Source organism: Mastacembelus armatus, chromosome 9 (genome assembly GCF_900324485.2).
Source record: "Mastacembelus armatus chromosome 9, fMasArm1.2, whole genome shotgun sequence".
NCBI classification, from domain to species: Eukaryota; Metazoa; Chordata; class Actinopteri; order Synbranchiformes; family Mastacembelidae; genus Mastacembelus; species Mastacembelus armatus.
In genome coordinates, this window is record NC_046641.1 from 13,794,564 (window position 1) to 13,814,430 (window position 19,867).

Here is a 19,867-nt window from a genome sequence, read left to right on the forward strand (position 1 = left end):
CTGAACCCTCTCCTGACCAATCACATGGCTCTGCCTGCCCTTCAACCATCTTTCTAATGGTTCGCCCGCGTGTGTGTGTGTGTGTGTGTGTGTGTGTGTGTGTGTGTGTGTGTGTGTGTGTGTGTGTGTGTGTGTGTGTGTGTGTGTGTGTGTGTGTGTGTGGGTGTGTGGGTGTGTGGGTGTGTGGGTGTGTGTGTGTGTTTTTTGTTTTTTTTTTCTCCCTCTCCTCTTTCCAAACTGCCCCTGTATCTCTTCTTCCTGGTCTGTGGAAAGCAAATGAAGAATCCTGGGCAGAAGGCAGTTTCTGTGTGCTGGTTAAAAAGAACAATCTCTGTCAGAGGAAAGTGCTGCAGCAACTGTGCTGCAGAACATGCTCACAGAAGGGGTGATGGGACATATTCACTGGGCGTAAAGGGGAGTGCAGGGGGTGTTGTGGGGGCACAGGGGGCAGCCCTCCTTCTCAAGCCCCCTGCCCACTCATTAACACATAATTTATAAGAGTATCTGTGCCTCTTAAAGGGACTGCATCGGAGGTGCAATGACAGGACTACAACAAACCTACCTTTTTTTCTGTACTGGGACACACACACGTGGTCAGGGTGTAAAATGACTGGGACTTATTTTAAGAACAAATGAAAAAAGCGAAAACAAAAACAAAAGAATAAAAGTGTCGGTATTTTGTGACCAAAGCATCGATGCCAAAATAATTGAACCTTCTGTTTTGTTTTTTTGTTTTTTTGTTTTTTTTTTTTTTTGTTTGTTTTTTTGTTGCCAGTGTAGGAAGTATAGCTAAAAACAGGAGCCACTCAGCCTGTGAATCTCTGAATATGTCTGTGTGCATTTTTATTTTGGCTCCTCTTCCTCCTCCCTTTCCAAGTGTTAACAATAAACAGATGGAAAGTGAACATACAGTAGGAAAGGCCTTGGTTTTCTGCCCTGTAAATATACGTCAAAGGAGAAAAAAAAAAAGAAGCTCAGTCAGTAATGTGAAAATAATGTCTGTCTGGGCTGACTTTGGCAGTTTAGGGGGGGGAAGACAAATTCACACACGCACACAACACAGCACAGATGTTTATATACCACACGCATACATTCACAGACATGAACTCAGACACATAAATCAGCTACCACTTGAAGCTGCAGACGCTACAGTGTCACCGTATGCCAAGGCTGATGCATATCACCGACCAAAATCACCTCATTTCATTTATTTAAAAACAAACCTGCCCTCTGAATAGAGTGTGTTTGTCTTTATTAGTGTGTGTAGAAGAATGACATTAATTCTTGATGTAAGCCCAGACAGCATTGATTCATTCCAGAGGTACTACAAGACAAGTCGATAGTCATTCCTTCCAGAGCTTTCTGCAGGGAAGGAAAAGCTGCAGTGTGTTATAATGGATTTGTGGTACTAGGGATGCACCGATGCCCATTTTTCACTCAATGCAGCTTCTGGAAATTAAACATTTTCTCAAACTTCTGTATTGATTCCATCCGTTGCTGTGACTGAACAATTCAAAGCTCCATTAATTTGTTGTCACTGGATAAAATCATTGAAATTAAATGCATATTTGTTACAGGTATATTCGAGTCTTCTATATGTTTGTTTGGTTTATCAACATGCTGCATGTAAACCCAGTAAAAGGAACCAAGTCCAGTGATGATATTTTACCCATATCAGTGCGTCCCTTACATGTTACTGCTCTCAAGTTAAAACAAAAAAATCAAAAAAAAAAACTTTTAGACATTTCGACTCCTCGTCATTCCCTTATAAAGACCATGCATCTCGACTGAAGTATTGCTCTACACTTTAACTTTAGAGAGTCAGTGACTGGCACTGAAAATATCTGCAGGGAAAGGTCACTGACAGGCAGGCGGATAGCACACTGCTGTGGTTCAAATCAGAGCTGTGGACATTTTCACTTTATTTCAGAGGGATTTTGTTGAAAGTTTCAATATAGAAATACATTGACAGTAAGCACTAGAACAGCAGAAAAATTGAGAACTCAATATGGCAATCAATTTTTATTTACATTGTTAAAACTAAAAAGTCAAGCACAGCCATGCAATCCACGTTGTGCAGTGATTTGCTCATCAGACTTTACTCTTAAGTGCAGCAGACTTGTGGTTTCCTCTTCTGTCTGTCTCTGAACCTTACCTGATGAAACTCAAAGGTTATTCTGGTGATGCTGGGTTCTAAAAAGGAACAGCAAAAAAAAAAAATATATATATATATTATTCTACGTGGGTTTTCACACCTGCAGCTTGAGCATTTACAGTATTAGATGAATTGTTGTACTGTCAGCTGGTCCTTGATGATTTGTAATAAAGATTGATGAATCCCCTATTTTGGTTAACAAAACCTTATTCTTGGTCATTGTTTAAGATGACTTGAATTGACTTTAGATTGTGTGGTAGTAGTCACACACGCACCCCTCGTATAAAAGCTGTTTTTATTGTGTACCTGTGACATATCTGTGACAATGCATTATTAATGTTACTCAAAGTCCTAGTTTTTAAAATCTTTTTTTTTTTTTTTTTTTTTTTTTTACTTAAGTGTTCTTATTAAAATGTTTAATCTGTTCACGTTTATGTTTTCATTTCAGTTCATTTAATTTTTTAATTATGTCGATAGTGTAGTAATCATTGTTTCATCCTCTAACATTTATGTTCTGTTTTGGTTTTTATTTTGAAAGAATAACATTGAAATTCAGATCGTTGCCTTCAGAAACTTTTAGTTGTTCAGCACTCAGTCAGATCGATTAAATGAGAGGTTCACGTGCTCCGAGCTGAAAACCTAAAGGAGCCACATGCACACAATAACTAGGTAGAAGTTAAAAACAATCAGTAATGCAATGATTGCCTTATTGTAGGCACAGTCTTTATTTATGTGGACCTTATTTTGTATTCTGAAGATTTTTTTTGTTGTTGTTTGCTTTACTGTTTTCCAGCATTTTATTGCATTACAGTTGCTACAGCAATTAATATTGCAGTAGTAGTTCATCAACTCCAAGGCTTTAATGGAATCAACCTTGAAAATACTTCTCCAAAAGAGTTTTTTGTGAGGAGAGCGTCAGTAGAACACTCTAATTGTATTTTAACTCATAAAATAGTCATGGTAGTAATATTTAACTTCATCCACCAGTGTCCTTGTTTTGTATCTGTGTATGCACAGATGCCAAGTGCTGTTCCACCTGTGACCAGTAACAAGTCGCACAGTTTGTTTCTGAAGTGCCTTGTAGTACAGTTCAGGTCTACTTTGTCACTTTAAAAAACATCAAGCATAATTTGTTTGAAGTGTCATAAAATCAAACTTTCATTATACACCAATCAGCCATAACATTATGACCCACCAGCCTAACACTGAACACAGGAGTAGGTGCAGCAGCTGTTTGGAGCTGAAGATGCTCACCGTGCACCTTCTGTGAATCTAATCAGGAAGAGCAACACATGTCTCTGCTATTCAGTGATAATGGATTCAAAAGGAGTGAAAACTGGGTGTTAGGACAAGTTAGAGTTTAAGAGTGTAGAGCTAAAGTTTTTTAGACAACTTCAACCATGGTCCCTACTGTAGTTGTGATATCACCACTGTAGCTGCTGAATGTTTCTCATCACACAGACCAATATACTGGATTTCTCGCTTTCATTTGAATCAAACAAACTGGATACTTGCAGGCAGAGAGTGCCCAAAAAGACCTGCAGTTTGGATGATCTGACCAAGTCAACCAGTGATCCCAGTTCAGCCCTTGTCAAAGTCCCTCAGATTCTAATTTATGTGACATACACTTACACTTGCCCTTTTTTACGGTTTCCAACACATCAATTTCGAGGACTGAATGTTCACCTGCTGCCTAATATACCCCTTGCTCTGGCATGTGCCATTGTAACAAAATAATCAGTGTTCACTTTACCTGTCAGCGCTCATAATGGTCTGGCTGAGCGGTGTATAAAGCTAACTTATGTGTGAAATACAACTCATGAGCCTGTACATAAATGAAAGAAGAGAGATTTAGAAGAGAAATCTGTAAATCATCTGCAGGCAGCACTAAACCACTATGTGCATTTTGTCTTTAGAGGCTTACTACCCAAGAAGACATACATATTAGGAAATCATTCTGACATTGGCCTTGAACAAGGAGTTGGCTTAATAAATACTAATACCTAAGCATTAATAATGTATAGCTCAGGTCAAAAAGAAAGAATACCTGTGAGGTGAAATGAATATATATTGTTTTTCTACTTTCTTGAATCAAGTATGTGCAGGAGGTGGAAGGGCCAGGCCATTGTGATTCAGGACCAGGTGTAGTGGGTGTCAGTGTGATACTGCCAACAGAGCTCTCTCTCCCGACAGAGTAGACTGTCAATGTCCTCACAAGGTCAGACGAGTCCATAACAGAGGAAAAACTTTTACTCCCCTGAGTGACAGGCTCTCTTTCTTCTCGGCTCAACTCTTCTCCTGTGTGGCAGTGGGTGTCCAAAGTGTCTGCTTTTGCTGAGCGGAGTTGAACATCTTTCCGTCCCTTGAGAACTTGGCTTCGTTTGTTTGTGTGTGTGTGAGCGAGGGGGGAGACAAACAGGGAGGCTGTGTGTGTGTGTGTGTGAGAGAGAGAGAGAGAGAGAGTATGAGTGTGAAGGAGAGTGACAGCGTTTATTCGGGGGCTGTTTGAATGGTTTCAGCAGAGCACTTCTGAATGGGAAGCCACCGCCTGTTGTGTTTGTACACAAAGAAGCTCTTTTGTTTTGAAAGGAACAATTGAGCTTTTCACAGAAAGCCAGAGAGCACAGAGAACCTAGCCACTGCCTTGAAGGATGCACTCGCACACACACACACAGAGCTCCATCCTCATCCTCATGCCTGAGCCAGTGTCTGTCACCTTTGTCTAATACAAAGGTGGGACAAGACACAATGTTTATGCCTCTTTTGTTATTCTCTCTTCAGTGCTGCCAAGTGTGAAACTGTAGGTTGATGTTTTTTTTGTTTTTTGTTTTTTGGAACTCTTTTTTTTTTTTTTTTTTTTCCTCAATCTTTTAGCAACTTTGGACACAATAGCTAGCCTGCATGTTATGTGTGTGCTGAGTGCATGTGAGCAGAGATTACATAACTCTGAAGTCATGCGAATGAAAATGAGAATTTTGTAAACCAGTGTGATTTTTACTGCTGCGGAGCATACGGAGAAAATAGTATCTACCTGTTTTACGACGTTTTTGTTCCGTTTTGACTAATGACAGTGTCTCAACAATTACTTTCCCAGGTGTTGAGATCTCTGGCGATCAAATCTCAACTTCTAGCCTATCCTCTGTTTTGCAGCAAAAGTTTTCCAGCTTTCTGAAACCTACGCACATTTTCTGCATTTTCACCAGTGGAGGATGTAACCATGGGGCTGTAGGAAGGCATTTTCTTCTCAAATACAAAAACAAGCAAATGACAAGTTGGTGTTACTCCACACTAATTCTTTAGGATAAAGTAGATGATTCTGGTGCGTCTCTGCTCTAATTGGCAAACTCACGTTGTCATTACCTGCTTTCGAACACAGACCCACAGAAAGCCCCTCTCCAGTCTCGGGCTCAGATCTGCACACTAGGAAAAGTTTTTTTTTAGCTGTTTTCTCCAGACAAGTACGTTGTTATAGCAGGTAAACACATAAACATGGAGAAAACATACAAACTCAACACACACAGACTTTGAGTATGAGTTTTGTAAATTCGATCTTGTGATAAAAATCAGCTTTCACAGGCAAACAATGGCAATGTGTGTTTGTTTAAAAAGTCTCGAGTTGTTTTGGAAATCTGCTCTGTGTCTTCCAGCTCAGAAGGGGCCAAACAAAAATCTCAGATGCAAATGGTATCTGTGTTTACTGTAAAAGCGCTCAGGAATTCAAAAGTACACCTGACAGTGTCATTTTCAAAGATGTTTTTAAATCTATGAAATCTCTTTGCACATAATAAATAAATAAATAAATATATATATATATATATATATATATATATATAAATAAAGAGTTGCAGTTGAGCATGTCAGAAACCAGCAGATACCTTCAAAGAATTGAAAACAGTAACAGCTGACTGTTGGTTCTAATTGGTGTAGCTACATAACAACCTAACATCACAAAAAAAAATATGAGCAAACACATAACAATGTTGGTAAACAAAAACAAAACATGGAGCAACCAAATTAAGTAAGTATGAAATGAGTCAAAAAAAACTATCTTGTTGAAGAAGTTTTTTTTTTTTTTTTTGCTGAAGTGCATCTAGCAAGTCCCCTCGACTCACCAAGGTTGGGGGAGAGGGCTGAGCTCATAATCTTCACTGTTCCTCTTTGTCTGCAGGACAGTATTTGAGTAAACATGGAAAGTGCCACCTCTGTGATGCTACCTGTCTGCAGTGCACAGGCCCGGAGAGCGAGGACTGCACCAGCTGCCCTGCAGCACGGTAAGTACTGCTCACATGCAAACATTTACTGCATGTTCAGAAGATGTAAGGTTATACTGTACTGCATGCTCTGCCTGCAGGTTCTTTGATAATGGACGCTGTGACATTCGCTGCCAGAGAGGGCGTTATGAAGTGGGAAGGCAGTGTCATCTCTGTCACCACACCTGCCAGGAGTGTACTGATGACGGACCTGACAACTGCACCAGCTGTGACAGAGGTAGACTAACCTGGGTCAGAATGTGAAAACCCCCCTGATCATTTTTTTAAGCCTTTTTTTGACAGTAAAATATGCATTTAGGCCAAAATAAACAAACAAATCAATCATAAATAAATTATGTGATAATCTAAATCAAAATCTCTGCTAGAAAAAGCTGCTCCAGTTCAAATAACATTAATACAGTCTTATATATTTGAACAGTTCCCTGACAACATGTAAAACCTGCAGGCTCGGAGTCTACAAGTAGATTTTTTGCAGAGGTTTACTGGCAATTGCTTGGGAACCCATCTGTCTAGGTGTGACTGGAATCTAAGTGAAATCGTGCTTTTTCGTAGCATCACATGGATTAAGCCAAGGCTCATTGTACCAGACTCCACCAATCAATCCTCTCAAAGTAAATGAATCTAATTAAAGCAGTAATTCAGCCAAGGCCTGCTGATAGATGTGTTAAAAGGGTGAATCAGTCATTGTATCTTCCTGCACAAGGTTCTGTTTCAGATTATAGCTCAGTCTGAATTTGATGATTGCTTCCTTTAATAATCTTAAATTCTTCTCTGAGTTTCATGATCTTACAGCCCTGTGCAGCCAATCCAAAGTACATAAAAAAAGTTTTTCATGAGTGTAAAAACAATCGCTATGATAAAACCCATTAGAGAGCTCACAGCTGAAGAAATATCAGTCTAAAGGTGGTAGTAATAACTGTGTTTATCGCGGTGTCACAGACACTATTATGACTATCAGAATGAATGTATTTACACTAAGGAGATTCTGTTTCTCACACACACACACACACACAGACACACAGTAAGGTCGGAGACAGCCAGGGAGAAGATTAACACCAGATTCTCCCTTCGCACATGCACTCTCTTTCACCCTCACATGTGTGCGTGTACACACATTCAATTAGCCGGATAGTTTGTCAGGCGGTGTTTGCATATATGGTTCCATTTAATTGCAGGTCTGTCTGAGGCTCAATGAGACATAACAATAATAACATGAAGAGACCTTCCATCTGTCTGTCCTTGTGGTGTTTCTCTCTCAAAATAACCTCTCTTATCTCGGCCACTCACTCAGCCACACGCACGCTGGTACACACTGTGCAGACTATTCCTGATACTGACCTTTGGTAGTAACGTGGAGTTGTTAGACCCCTGCTGTCGCTGGAAGGGGAAAAAAATGACACAGGGAGCGAAGAAAGAGATGAAGACGTACATGACAATACATGATTAAAGAAATAAAGGGTCAGTTTTAAAATACTGATGCAGACAAGCAGCTCAAATTTGACCACTGCTAAACTTTGAATGTTGGAATGTAGGTACCACTACATTTAGAATTGAAAATCTCATTTTTATCAATTTGGTGCTTTTTCAGTTATAAGTAATGGTTATGTTTCACAATTAGGTATTCAGCCACCTATACGTTTCCCCATTTTAATGTTTTTTTTTTCTTCTGTGCATTTGTTAAAAAAAAAAAAGTGTCCATCCATCCGTATAGTAACTTTCTAAAAGCTGTTCAGACCTGCAGTAAAAATGTTTTTTTCCTCCAGTAAATGTATCATTTAATCGAGCCACTTCTAGACACACGAGGCTGTTTCACCTTTACAACATTTAATACGCAGATTTCTTTTTCTTCCAGATAGGTTTGGTGTATCCAGGTATCTCTATCAGGGACAGTGTCGTGATGTCTGCCCAGAGGGGTTCTTCCACTCTGCAAGGAGACGCTGTGACCCCTGCCCTGCACACTGCATCATCTGTACAGCGGCAGATCGCTGCCTCCACTGCAGCCCAGGACACAAGCTCAGAAATGGGCAGTGCGTCCCGTTGGAGTGCAGTGCAGGTGAGATGTGAGGGATGTCCTGTCATAAAGCTGCTCTGAATTTGGCAAACGTCACCTCAGGGAACACATATGTATCACACTGACCTCATTTTAGAGCAAGTATTAGAATTAAATATTCTCAGAAAATATGCAACCGCACAGGCCCCAGAGCCACAAACTTAGAAGAAATAGGCACAGACTGACCAAAGAATCAGAAAGTATTCTATGGACTGGCTTCATTGGACTAGTACACTATGGTACTAGCATTTGGATTTCAGTGTCAGGTGTGAAAAATGTGCAGTTCAGGGGAGGAATTTTAAGCTTCTGAAGATAACAGTAATATTTCATAAGGTCAAGGATGTTCCATTAATAACGCTACGTGTCTGAGAGCCGATTGGAGGTAGTTTTCCTCGGTGCTTTGACATTTCTAAGTATTGCAAAGAAGACAAATATTAGCAGAGTAAAATATATTGCTATAAAACTCAATTCAACAAAGAACAGAAATACAAAAATGAACCAAAAGAAAAATAGAAGTTCCAAAAAAAAGAACCAAGTAAAAGTGGCCAACCAGACAAATACAGCCAGTGACTTGTCTTAACTTAGTTCATGCTATCACTTTCTGATCTTAATCTGCTCAGCTAAAGAAGATTTGCCAAATATATTTTCATCATCAGAGAGAAGGTGAAAGATGAACACGTTGCAGTGTGTTCTCATCATATGAGATCAAGCATGAATGCTAGCCAACCAAGGATTGAGAAATGTTTGGAGTGAAATGTTTTTGGAGATATTTGAGATAAGGAGGAGGTGGGGAGTTACAACTTCACTACACTGAATGTGAGATGGTGGTGAAGAGTAGAGATGAGAGTTTGTACATGATGGTATAAAGTGCATGAGGGGGGAATGAGATGAATTTCTTATCCTTGGTGGCAGGCAGGTCTCAACAGGCCCCACAGCTTCAGCTCTGCAGCAGCTGATACCAAAGCTGGTGTGGACGGTATTATTTAACCAGTTAGTTATTGTTTTTGACTCTTCTCTTTCCTCTCCTCTCCTCTCCTCTCCTCTCCTCTCCTCTCCTCTCCTCTCCTCTCCTCTCCACTCCTTTCCTTTTCTTCCCTCTCTGCTCCTCTCCTCTCCTCTCCTCTCCTCTCCTCTCCTCTCCTCTCCTCTCCTCTCCTCTCCTCTCCTCTCCACTCCTTTCCTTTTCTTCCCTCTCTGCTCCTTTCCACTCCTCTCCTCTCCTTTTCTTTTCTTTTCTTTTCTTTTCTTTTCTCTCCTCTCCTCTCCTCTCCTCTCCTCTCCTCTCCTCTCCTCTCCTCTCCTCTCCTCTCCTCTCCTCTCCTTCGCCACAGTAACACTTTGAAATTAAATCCCAAACACACCATTTATTGTTTTTCATCTCCATAATGGCATTTAATCACCATCCTCTAACCCCTTGTGTACATTTCAAGCCACTGTTTTACCCTCTGTGTTCATCAGGTGAGGTTGCAGATGCAGAGAATGTGGACTGTCTCCCCTGTGATGAAGGCTGCAGGCGATGTGAACGCAGTAAGCAGACCACATCCTTTTCTCACTACTTTTGACTCTCACTTTCTACCTTTTTCACCGTCTTTATCCATGAAGAAAGGAATAAAACCAGGCGTAATGTAGCTTCAGCAGCTGCTATATACTGTTGCTGCTTGGCACACCACAATATGACACCAAAATAAGGGAGCATTTACACTGCTAAATGTGTTTGACAGTAATGCTGAGGATGGGGCACCTGCATTTACTAATGTTATCATTGCTTCCTCTGTGCTCTAGGCTCTTTATTACTGCAGGTACATCATCATCAGTTTACTCAAATGAGTCCCAACAACTGAGCTAAGTTATTAAAATGTCAGGTCTTTTGCAATGAACATTTTGTTCATTGCAATAAGCCTCATCCATTAAGGGTAGTCATTTGGACAGACAAACACCACAGAACTGCACTTAACTGCACTTCTTAATTATCAGACACCTCACCCCATTAGAAGGTGTCGCATTAGTATTTTCATATTAGTAGGTCCAGAAAATCTAATGTGTTTTACTTTTTGCAGGACTGATGGTGATTAGCTGCTCAACAGGGAAAATGACCTGAAATCTAATTTATGTCAGAGGGAGACATTAGCTCTAAAGGGTTAAAAATTGATTTTCCACTCCTGGGTAAATAGTGCCAGTAATAATTCATCCTTCCATTACTGTTTCCCTCCATACTGCCCATACTGTAAATATCAGAAATCAACATACCTTTTATTTATGGAAAAGCACAGTTCTATTAAAAGCTCCTTTTTCTGAATAATGCTTTTCAATCAGATTCGTTGTTTCTTCTCAGCTGTACCTGGAGAACAGACCTAACAGTGTGACTGCTCTCTAACTCTCAGTCCTCGTGCTCTTACACCTCACACTGTCAGTGCCAGGCGCATAAAGACGAGACCACTTCCCTCTCCCAGAGATGATTACCGACATACCATAGAAAGTTGTTATTGTGCTGAACTAGTCTGAGGTGGAGACAGGCTGTCATTATGTCATTATGCATTCTGGGTGGAATATCTTTCTTCACTCTCACCCTCACCACAACCTCCCTGCCACCCACTCACTCTCAGTAATCACAATTCTGCAAGCTATACAAGTCAGTCAGTAGATTAGAGATTTGAGATGATTGGCCCTGTGACACGATGCAAGTGGAGATGAAACAGACTATGTAGTGTCTGAGTGTCTGTTGTGTGTGTGTGTGTGTGTGTGTGTGTGTGTGTGTGTGTGTGTGTGTGAGAACACTTACACTATGTGTCATCCTGTTGTTCTAAAAGCCAGTTTTATATGTTTATAGTCAGAAGACGACATATTTGGAATGTGAGGTTGTTTTGGGTAATCCTCACTTCATGCACGTCATCCTGCATTAAAGAAATTCACTGTGAAATTGTGCTATTATCTTTTCCAGTATTTGTGAAATCAGTATATAGGCTGGTTATTGGTTTCAAAATGGCAACAAAAGACACTTAAAGACACATTGTTGGTTTTACTCAAAACAACACGGTCCAAGTGTCAGTGTCCTGAACATTAGGTTTTTGTTTTTGTTTTTTCTCCATGACTTAAAAATCAGCCTTAATCTTACATGTTAATAAATGAGCTATTTGTGTGTTAGTTTGTTTGCTGTTGTGTAAAATCCGTCTGACCTCACCAGCTTTGGCAGCACGTGATAAGATGCCACGGCACCTACTTCCTGCTATCTCACCCATCAAATGACTGCTTTTTAAGGCATCATCGCTTTTGCCCATTAACCATCTCTGCGTACTATGGGATTAGGGTTGGGAAAATATTTAATCACTGCATTAGTCATGTTTCAAATCTGTCTTGGCTTTCTGTTATTTCAGGAGTGGCGATGACACATCTTGAATAGCTCAGTGATAAGATCTTTCAGGCTGGAGAAATCAGATGTTGTCTCTTACCTGGAAGGGGAGGAAAAAAATGTTCATTGCGTATGACTCCAGATTTCCCTGCTGCTGACACATCTCTAATCCATCTGTGTCCTCAAAGGTTTCTCTCTAAAACATCACATCACAATGACCCACATGGACATGGATTTCCGTGCTGTGCATCTCATTTCTGTGCATGAAATTAGTCGTCTTCTCATGAATGCTTTGCTCTGTTGCATTGTTCTCCTTTTCTATGTCAACAATCCACTTGTCAGACACTTCTTTGTAAACACACTATGTCAGTTTCTAACACTCAAGAGATGATTTAAGGTGAGAGTTGTAGTGGGTTCATCCATCCACACACTTGTAAATATAACACCTCTTTCAACTTTTTGCCAGCAGAGAGGAGGTTGTGTGGCTCATGTTGGTTTGGCGGCACCTGGAAGTTGTTCAGCGTCCTCCCAGATTTTGTTCATGTGTTTGGAATATATGATTTTGTCATTATGTTTGTCCATACTGTAAATCTACATTGTGTTCTGCACCAATGGCATGTATGTAGTATGTAGATAAGGAATCCCTCCTTATCGTTGCTCTTCCTGTAGTTTCCTCCTTTTTTTTTTTTTTGTTATTTTTGTTTTCTCTGATCCAATTTAAGGGACAGATGGCGTACAGATTGTAAAGCCACTTCAGTCAAATTTGTGATTTATGAGATTGGGCTAAATTTGAGCACATTGATTCACAAGAATGTGTGATTGTTAGTTAGATTATAAGTCTTAATGTAATATACAGGTTGTACACAGTAAATTTGTGAATGCTTACACATTCCATAAGTGCATAACTCAGGATGCGTATGCCTGATTGAATGATGTTGAAATCCCCCTCTCCTAGCCTGCAGAGTTAATATTTATGCAAGTGCTATTTTCTGTCTTCACGCAGACACAGCCTGAAGGCATGATTTCCGGCTCCTCACTCCCTCTGTGTTCTATACCTCTGTCCCTCCCACCTTTCCTTTCTCCCAGTCGCTCTCTCTATGAGTAATTGCTTTCACAGGTAGTGGCTTGTCGACCGTATTGAAGTGCAAACCAGTGCAGTTTTAAGTTGTGGGTGCTGGAAGGAGACAGAGGGGAATGGGGTGTGAAGGGTGATGGAGGTTTTTCTGGAGAGGATGAATGTCCCAAGGGAAACTCTGCAGAAGGGTTTTTTTTTTTTAGTAGTTATTTCCATCTTTTCTCCCCCACTTCTCTCCTTTGCTCTGTCTCTCTTTCTGCTTCCTGTGTGATTCTGTCTGTCCCTCTTGTCCCTGTTCTTACTTCTGTCTGGACATTGTTGGACTAAGGGATGGTTCTTCTCAATCACCAGCTTGGATGGTTTTAAATGACAGCAGAAATTGATTAATTTGGAAGAAAAATGAACTCTCTCCTTTTGGTTTGTGAACAAAAATAATCTCTCACATATGTAAGTTACTTCTAAAGATCCCATGCACATGTTCCCCCAGTTCCCCTTAAAGAAAAACACATATAAACCAACTATCCCATCACATAAGCAGCAGCTGAACTTCTGACGTCTTTAAGTTGAGAGATCATGAATGTGAACCAGAATGACCAGATATACTGGTTGAATTTTACTTTAATTTTAAGGCTTCTCTGTAAGATTTGTTTGCTAGTTCAGTGATCATAATCACTGATGTTTGATTAGAGTGCGCCAGTCAGCCCAACAGTCGATTGAACACAGTTATTTTGTGTTATCAGAGTGCCCCCTGCTGGTGTTAAAACTAACTGGGTTCAGAGAAATCCCAGTGCTGTCTCTGGGTGGATGGTAGACGAGACTGGATTTTACTTTTCCACATTTTTACATGTTAATTACATAAATGGCAAACCACAATCACTTACCAGCAGAATAATATTATTATCTTTTTTGTTACACTTATCCATATGGAAAAATAAGGGTGGGATGCCTGAACGTTGGTGATGCTGTAGAACAAGGACTGTTTCTTCACTTCTACACCTCTACAGTGTAAAAAGAGCAAGAACCTTTTGCATCATGTTTAAATGTGGTCTCTTTTTCAACACAGCCTGGACAGAATTCATTATATGCCTGATTGGTTGTTAGTAACTTGTTTTCATTTCTGCTCTTCACCACAGAGGATTCAGGAGAGCAGGGCCAGGAAACTGTTTGCCACGAATGTGATGATGGTTATTACAAGTGAGTCTTTTCTGTTGAAACCGTCATTGAATTAGGCCCCCGTAATCGCATGTCGCCATATTGATGCTATCCATCTTTGTGTCTGTCAGGTTAGGCACAGAGTGTCATCAGTCCTGTCCTGATAGTACCTTTGGTGTGAGTGGCACCATGGTGTGTGCTCCATGTGAAGACGAACGATGCGTAATATGTGACCAGTCCCAGTGCTACTGGTGTGAGGACGGATTCTACATCTTTGGTCAGATTTGAACCATTTATTATTTGGGTCGAGTTATTGTGTGAATATCAGCTAAAATACTAAAAAATATAGATTATGCTGTCGATCTAAAATGCTGTACAAAAAAATAGTAAAAATGTTTTCAAAGTTGTCCAGTTAAGATCACAGAGGTTGCAAACTATTGAAATAGTAATATGCTTAATTGTATATGATGGATGTAAAAATCTGTGTGCGTTCAGATGGAGTGTGTGTGGATCACTGCAAGGAAGGTTTCTTTGTGGATGAGGAGAGCCAGGAATGTGAACCATGTCACCGTGCCTGTCGGACCTGCGGAGGGCCACAGTTCAATGACTGTGACTCTTGTGAGGATGGATTCACACTGGAGAATGGGGAGTGTCTGGAGGGCAGAAAGTCAGCTCCATGCCCTGAGGGACACTTCAGAAACAGTACGGCAATTATTCATTCTACCTCCCTACTGGATGTCATCAGCATTACCCACCTCCAGCCTGCTGCTTTTGGGGGATAAATTTTCTTTATATCATTTCATTTCCTTCATTAAAACAGAATTTCAATCAACTGAATCATGACTTTACGCATCCCTTTGTTACTAGAATGGCATTATCTTTACATAGATTAGTATTTGTGTTTATCTTTTGTCCTGTTGCGCATGCCTTCACTCTCACGCCTTTCATACTATTGTGTCCCGGTTTCTTTTTGTCATCAGGTGAGGAGGAATGTGAGCTGTGTCACAGCTTCTGTAAGACTTGCTCTGCTGCAGGGAGGACAAACTGCAGCAGCTGCTCCCCAGGTAAACATTAACTCTCTCTATGCCAAATTAGTCTAAACCTCTAAAACTACAAAATGTTTACTGGGCTTGTCTTAGATGTTTTAGGCAAACATCAAAGTCCATGTTTTTTCTCTGGCAGGCAGTGTGACTGAGGTCACAGGGAAGTGATCTGTAATTTAAACAAAGCTTTGGCCCCAGGAAACCATGTTTTTCCTTGTATCAGTGGTGTGTGTGTTTGTCTTTCAGGCCGTTTTTTGACTCCTCAACAGACCTGTGTGTCTCGGTGTCCATCTGGTTTGTTTGCCAACAAGGTGTCCAGCAAATGTGAAGACTGCTCAAAAGGGTGTGCAATATGTCAGGATTCCCAGCAGTGCCAGCGGTGTCTTAATGGGCTTTACCTGCACAGTGGAGTGTGTGTGGTGGAGTGTCAGAGGTGCTTGTCCTTTTTTTTTTTGACATTACATGAACACACATCATCCTAATACATCGATGATACCTCATTCTGTTTTCTCTCTGCCTGTTTCACAGAGGGTTTCCTCAAGGTGGGGTATGTCAGCCGTGTGCCCCAGAGTGTACCTCATGTCAAGGAAACTCCTCTCACTGTCTGAGCTGTGACAGAGGCTATTTGCTGCTGGACCGTTCCTGCGGGTCGCACTGTCCTCGTGGCTACTATGCCACTGACACAGAATGCCGTCGCTGTCCAGCTCACTGTAGCCAGTGCAATCAGGATGGCCTGTGTAAAAGTGAGTCGGCTGGGGTGGTGCAGTGAAGGGTAGAGGCATGAAAGACGTGGAGAGGAGGATTACCTTAAGATGTTGTTTAGGCGATGGTGATGTAGTTTAGTGCTGCAGTCACTAAATAGAAGATGATCAGGAGGAGATGCAGGAAGTGGTACGACAGAAAATGCAGATGTAGAGCCTTTCTGCTCACTGGACTGCAAACAGTTCAGACATGAAGGCTAAATCAGGTGGTAAAGAACTGAGGATGACATACAGTTTTTTATTATTCATGACTGTATCATGCCAGGCACGTTAAAGGCAGATAAGAAGAAACTGTGCATAAATCCATCCTTACCTTCATTTTGGATATGAGGACCACAGTAGTCATGTGATTGTTCTGTATGGGTGAAATATTTTGCATCAGTGCAAAAAAAGGCTAGTCAAGGGTATTTAGGTTATAACAAGTGCAAATTTAGAATATTAATAATTTCAGTGTTCAGAGCCCTCCTTTGTAAATTATATAAACAGTGTTGTTCTCTTCTTGTTGTCTGTTTCTCTCTCTCTCCCAGAATGTGCTGATTACTACTTCCTTCATGAGGGTAAGTGTGTGGATGATTGTCCTGGTGGATACTTTGCCAGTGAGGAGCAACAGGAGTGTGTGCGCTGTCACGCTGATTGTGCCTCATGTGACGGCCCGGGCTTTGATGACTGCGACGTGTGTAGCAACCCGAAAGCTGTCCGTTACAACGGAGAGTGTCTGGCTGAGTGTGTCAGCAGCACGTACTACGATAGGGCCACCAATGAATGCAGAGGTAAGGAAGGTGGAAGATCATCCAACAATAATAAACAATTTCATGCGATCACTACATGATTTTCAGTCTTCTCCAAGATTCTAGCTGACTGTGTCTAATGCCTTTTTATTTTCCTCAGACTGCGACAGGTCATGTCTGACCTGCTCAGGCCATGAGCCTTCATCCTGCCTCAGCTGTGATACCAACAGACGTAAAGATGCCAGCGGACACTGCGTGTGGTTCAGTCAGTGCTCTCTCCGCTCATACATGGACCAGAATGAGGAGTGCCAACAGTGCCACCAACTCTGCCATCGCTGTTCTGGGCCGGGAAGTGACCACTGCCTAAGCTGCAACGAACCACACTTGTTACTGAGTAAGTTATTGTTGACTACTCAGTATCAAATACTGTGCTTCTTATCCACCTCTACTGGCTTGACATTGTGTCTGTGTCCGTCAGACAGCTCTTGCGTGCAGGAGTGCCCTGAGGGTTACTATGGCGAGGACAAGGATGAACGTGTGTGTGAGCACTGTCACTTCAGCTGCCAGTCGTGCGTTGGCCGTCACAGTGTGCAGTGTGTCACCTGCAAACCTGGATTCTTCAAGCAGGGAAGCAGATGTGTCGAAGCATGTTCAGAAAGGTAAGTACACAGACACGCGGAGCGGCGTCTCCCTGTAGTCTCCTCCCTTGTCCTTTCACATGAAAGAAGACCATAAATTAAACAGGTTTCCTCTGTACTCTTCAGTCACTTTGGCAACACCACTTCGATGGTTTGCGAACACTGTGACCCCTCTTGTAACCAGTGTTGGGGTCGTGGTAACAGAAACTGTCTGAGCTGCCGTAGGGACTATGTCTACCTGAGGCAGTGGGGGCAGTGCCTGCAGAGCTGCCCTCCAAGCTACTACCACCACAGCATGTCCAAGACTTGTCAGAAGTGTCACCCGACCTGCAAAACCTGCAGTGGTAAAGGAAGCCGGTCATCGCTAATTTCTGACATTTATTTCCTGTTTATCCTGTTTATTTCCTGTTATGTGGTATCTCTATCTCTGTCTCTCTCCTTCCAGGTGAGGGTGCTTTAGCCTGTGACTCCTGTTATGAAGGCTACACCTTTATGGGCGGTATCTGTGAATCCCAATGTCTGATAGGCTTCTACACTGCTTCACAGGTGAGAGACAACTTTGCGTATCGCTTCATTTACAAAGAGCATTGAACTAACTTTGACTCAAATAGCTGAATAACATATTAGCTGAAGTTTAATAAAAGTTTGAAGGTGACACTCACTCCTCTGACAAATCATTTGTTGCTGTAGGGCTCTGAGTCCAGCGGCGATGAGGCACAGTGTGTGCCGTGTGACTCATCCTGCCTGGACTGCCGAGGTCCCAGCATGTGGAACTGCACCGTGTGTCCGGCACTCCAGATCTTGTCTGACGATGGCCGCTGCTTGAGCTGCTGTGGAAATGAGTCACGCCAGGATGGTAAACCAATAGCCAGGGAGTGCTGTGACTGCAGGGTGTCGCGAGGTAAACAAGAACACAATTAGATCTCCACAGAAACATACACGTACAGATGCTGAACACATACCGAGGCCTTTTGTGTCTCCTGCTCTTCTGGATTTGTGAATATATACTTTATTTTTAGACGTCAGCCACATTTTCAGGCATCTGACATTCATATTGGTTTCCTCGTATAATTAGTCACAGTTTTCTACTGTGTAGATATAAGTTTCATCTTCCAGTCAAAGAGGTTTTTACGGTATGTTCAAACAATGCTAAATATGTTTCCATTACAAGGTGTTTTTTAATCTTTTGTAGCCATTACAAATACGACTAATTCATAAGAATTAGGGTCAATACACACTCATGCTCAGCGGGGATTAACCTGAAGCAACCTGAGCACATAGTTTACATTTGTCTAATGTAACATAGTGGTCTGCTGAATTTCCTTTTTCTCAGAGGAGTGCATCCTGGGTGTCAACTTTATATTGAGGGGAGCTGAGGATTTAGAGGCTCAAGGCAGCACTGCCAAACTCTTTGTCACTGCTTGTGTTCTATTTATCCTCTCCTTTGGCGGAGGGATCTTCCTCTTCCTCTCCGCCCGATCTAAAACACTTGCTGTTGTACACAAAACCAAAGCTGGCGGCTATGAGAAACTGAACACTGGGCACAACGGAGGCATCACGTCACAACCCAGCACCTCTTCATTCGGGGAGTACAGCGACCGAATCATTGAATGTGAGAATGATGACGACGATGACGATGATGATGATATTGTATACATGGGGCAAGATGGGACAGTGTATCGGAAGTTCAAGTACAATCTCTTGGACCAAGATGAGATTGAGCTAGAGTATGATGATGAGAGCTACACATACGGATGAAAAGAAACAGAGCAGAAACAGCTGGTCCTTACGCATCACTGTAAAGATGATGTGAAGTTTTCTTTTTCTTGAGACAGGAGGCTTGATCTTTATTTAATCATTCTTTTCGAAGTTGAAACTCTTTAATTCATGTTAGCACATTTAATCAACATTTTCCTATGAAACTGTCTTCTAGGTTTATTTATTCATGCCCCAAATATTAAAATATTTGTACTCAGACAGTTTCATGTTTGACCTTTTCTGATCAGAATTGTGCAGGTTCTTATCTGTCTTAAAAATAAACTCAGATGATTCATATGTTTGTTCAGGTGAGTTTTCTTTATCATAGCAAATGAAAAAACATGTCCAACCTGCTTTCTTACTATGTTTTAGTGGCTTATCTGTTTAATCAGACTTCTTTCCTTCTTGCCTACAACAGAGAGTTCATCAAATTAATCTGTATTTGTCCAACAGAGTCTGGTGGGGGTATTGAAGGGTTTAGTGAAAACTCAGAGCAGTCAGTTTCCACAGTGAATTTCGGAAGTTAACCTGCTCCCTGGCAGATTTTCTTCCAGAAACTCTGAATTTCAGTGTCCTTCCTCCTGTCAAGTCTGCAGAACCTGTTAGACAGGCCATTTCTTTTCCTCATTCATACCCATATTGAAGTGCTGGTCTAAGAGCATTCGTTTTCAGAAGTTTGTGTCGGGAGAAGCAGAAAAAAATCATGATTAACACAGTAGTTTGTGAACATAATTGTAAGTAGCCTAAGCATCTCCCACCCTGTGCAAGTGCAGAAATGATATGTGACAAACAAGGATGTAACTATGAGACACTGTCTCAGCTCAAGGTCAATTTGTCTTAGACCAGGGGCGGTTATAGGATTTCATCCTTAGGGGGGCTTAGCCCTCACT

At 41.4% G+C, this 19,867-nt stretch overlaps 1 protein-coding gene across 3 annotated transcripts in view; it reads left to right on the top strand.

The window, feature by feature from the left end:
- pcsk5b (proprotein convertase subtilisin/kexin type 5b) overlaps window positions 1–19,272 on the top strand; it is a 63,577-nt gene extending 44,305 nt beyond the window's left edge. Inside the window, exons 21-37 of one of the 3 annotated variants that reach the window (XM_026320799.2) lie at window positions 6,324–6,426; window positions 6,507–6,643; window positions 8,279–8,479; window positions 9,935–10,003; window positions 14,031–14,091; window positions 14,181–14,326; window positions 14,545–14,751; window positions 15,030–15,113; window positions 15,339–15,525; window positions 15,621–15,835; window positions 16,381–16,623; window positions 16,742–16,975; window positions 17,060–17,240; window positions 17,346–17,563; window positions 17,665–17,765; window positions 17,910–18,120; window positions 18,553–19,272. In XM_026320799.2, coding sequence (XP_026176584.1) covers window positions 6,324–6,426; window positions 6,507–6,643; window positions 8,279–8,479; window positions 9,935–10,003; window positions 14,031–14,091; window positions 14,181–14,326; window positions 14,545–14,751; window positions 15,030–15,113; window positions 15,339–15,525; window positions 15,621–15,835; window positions 16,381–16,623; window positions 16,742–16,975; window positions 17,060–17,240; window positions 17,346–17,563; window positions 17,665–17,765; window positions 17,910–18,120; window positions 18,553–18,977 — 3,023 coding nt within the window. In that variant the 3' untranslated portion in view covers window positions 18,978–19,272. Of the gene's footprint in view, window positions 1–273; window positions 2,221–6,323; window positions 6,427–6,506; window positions 6,644–8,278; window positions 8,480–9,934; window positions 10,004–14,030; window positions 14,092–14,180; window positions 14,327–14,544; window positions 14,752–15,029; window positions 15,114–15,338; window positions 15,526–15,620; window positions 15,836–16,380; window positions 16,624–16,741; window positions 16,976–17,059; window positions 17,241–17,345; window positions 17,564–17,664; window positions 17,766–17,909; window positions 18,121–18,552 lie in introns of those variants that run through there. The other 2 variants (XM_026320802.1, XM_026320801.2) reach the window with 2 other exon arrangements.
- The last annotated feature ends 595 nt before the right edge of the window (window positions 19,273–19,867 follow it).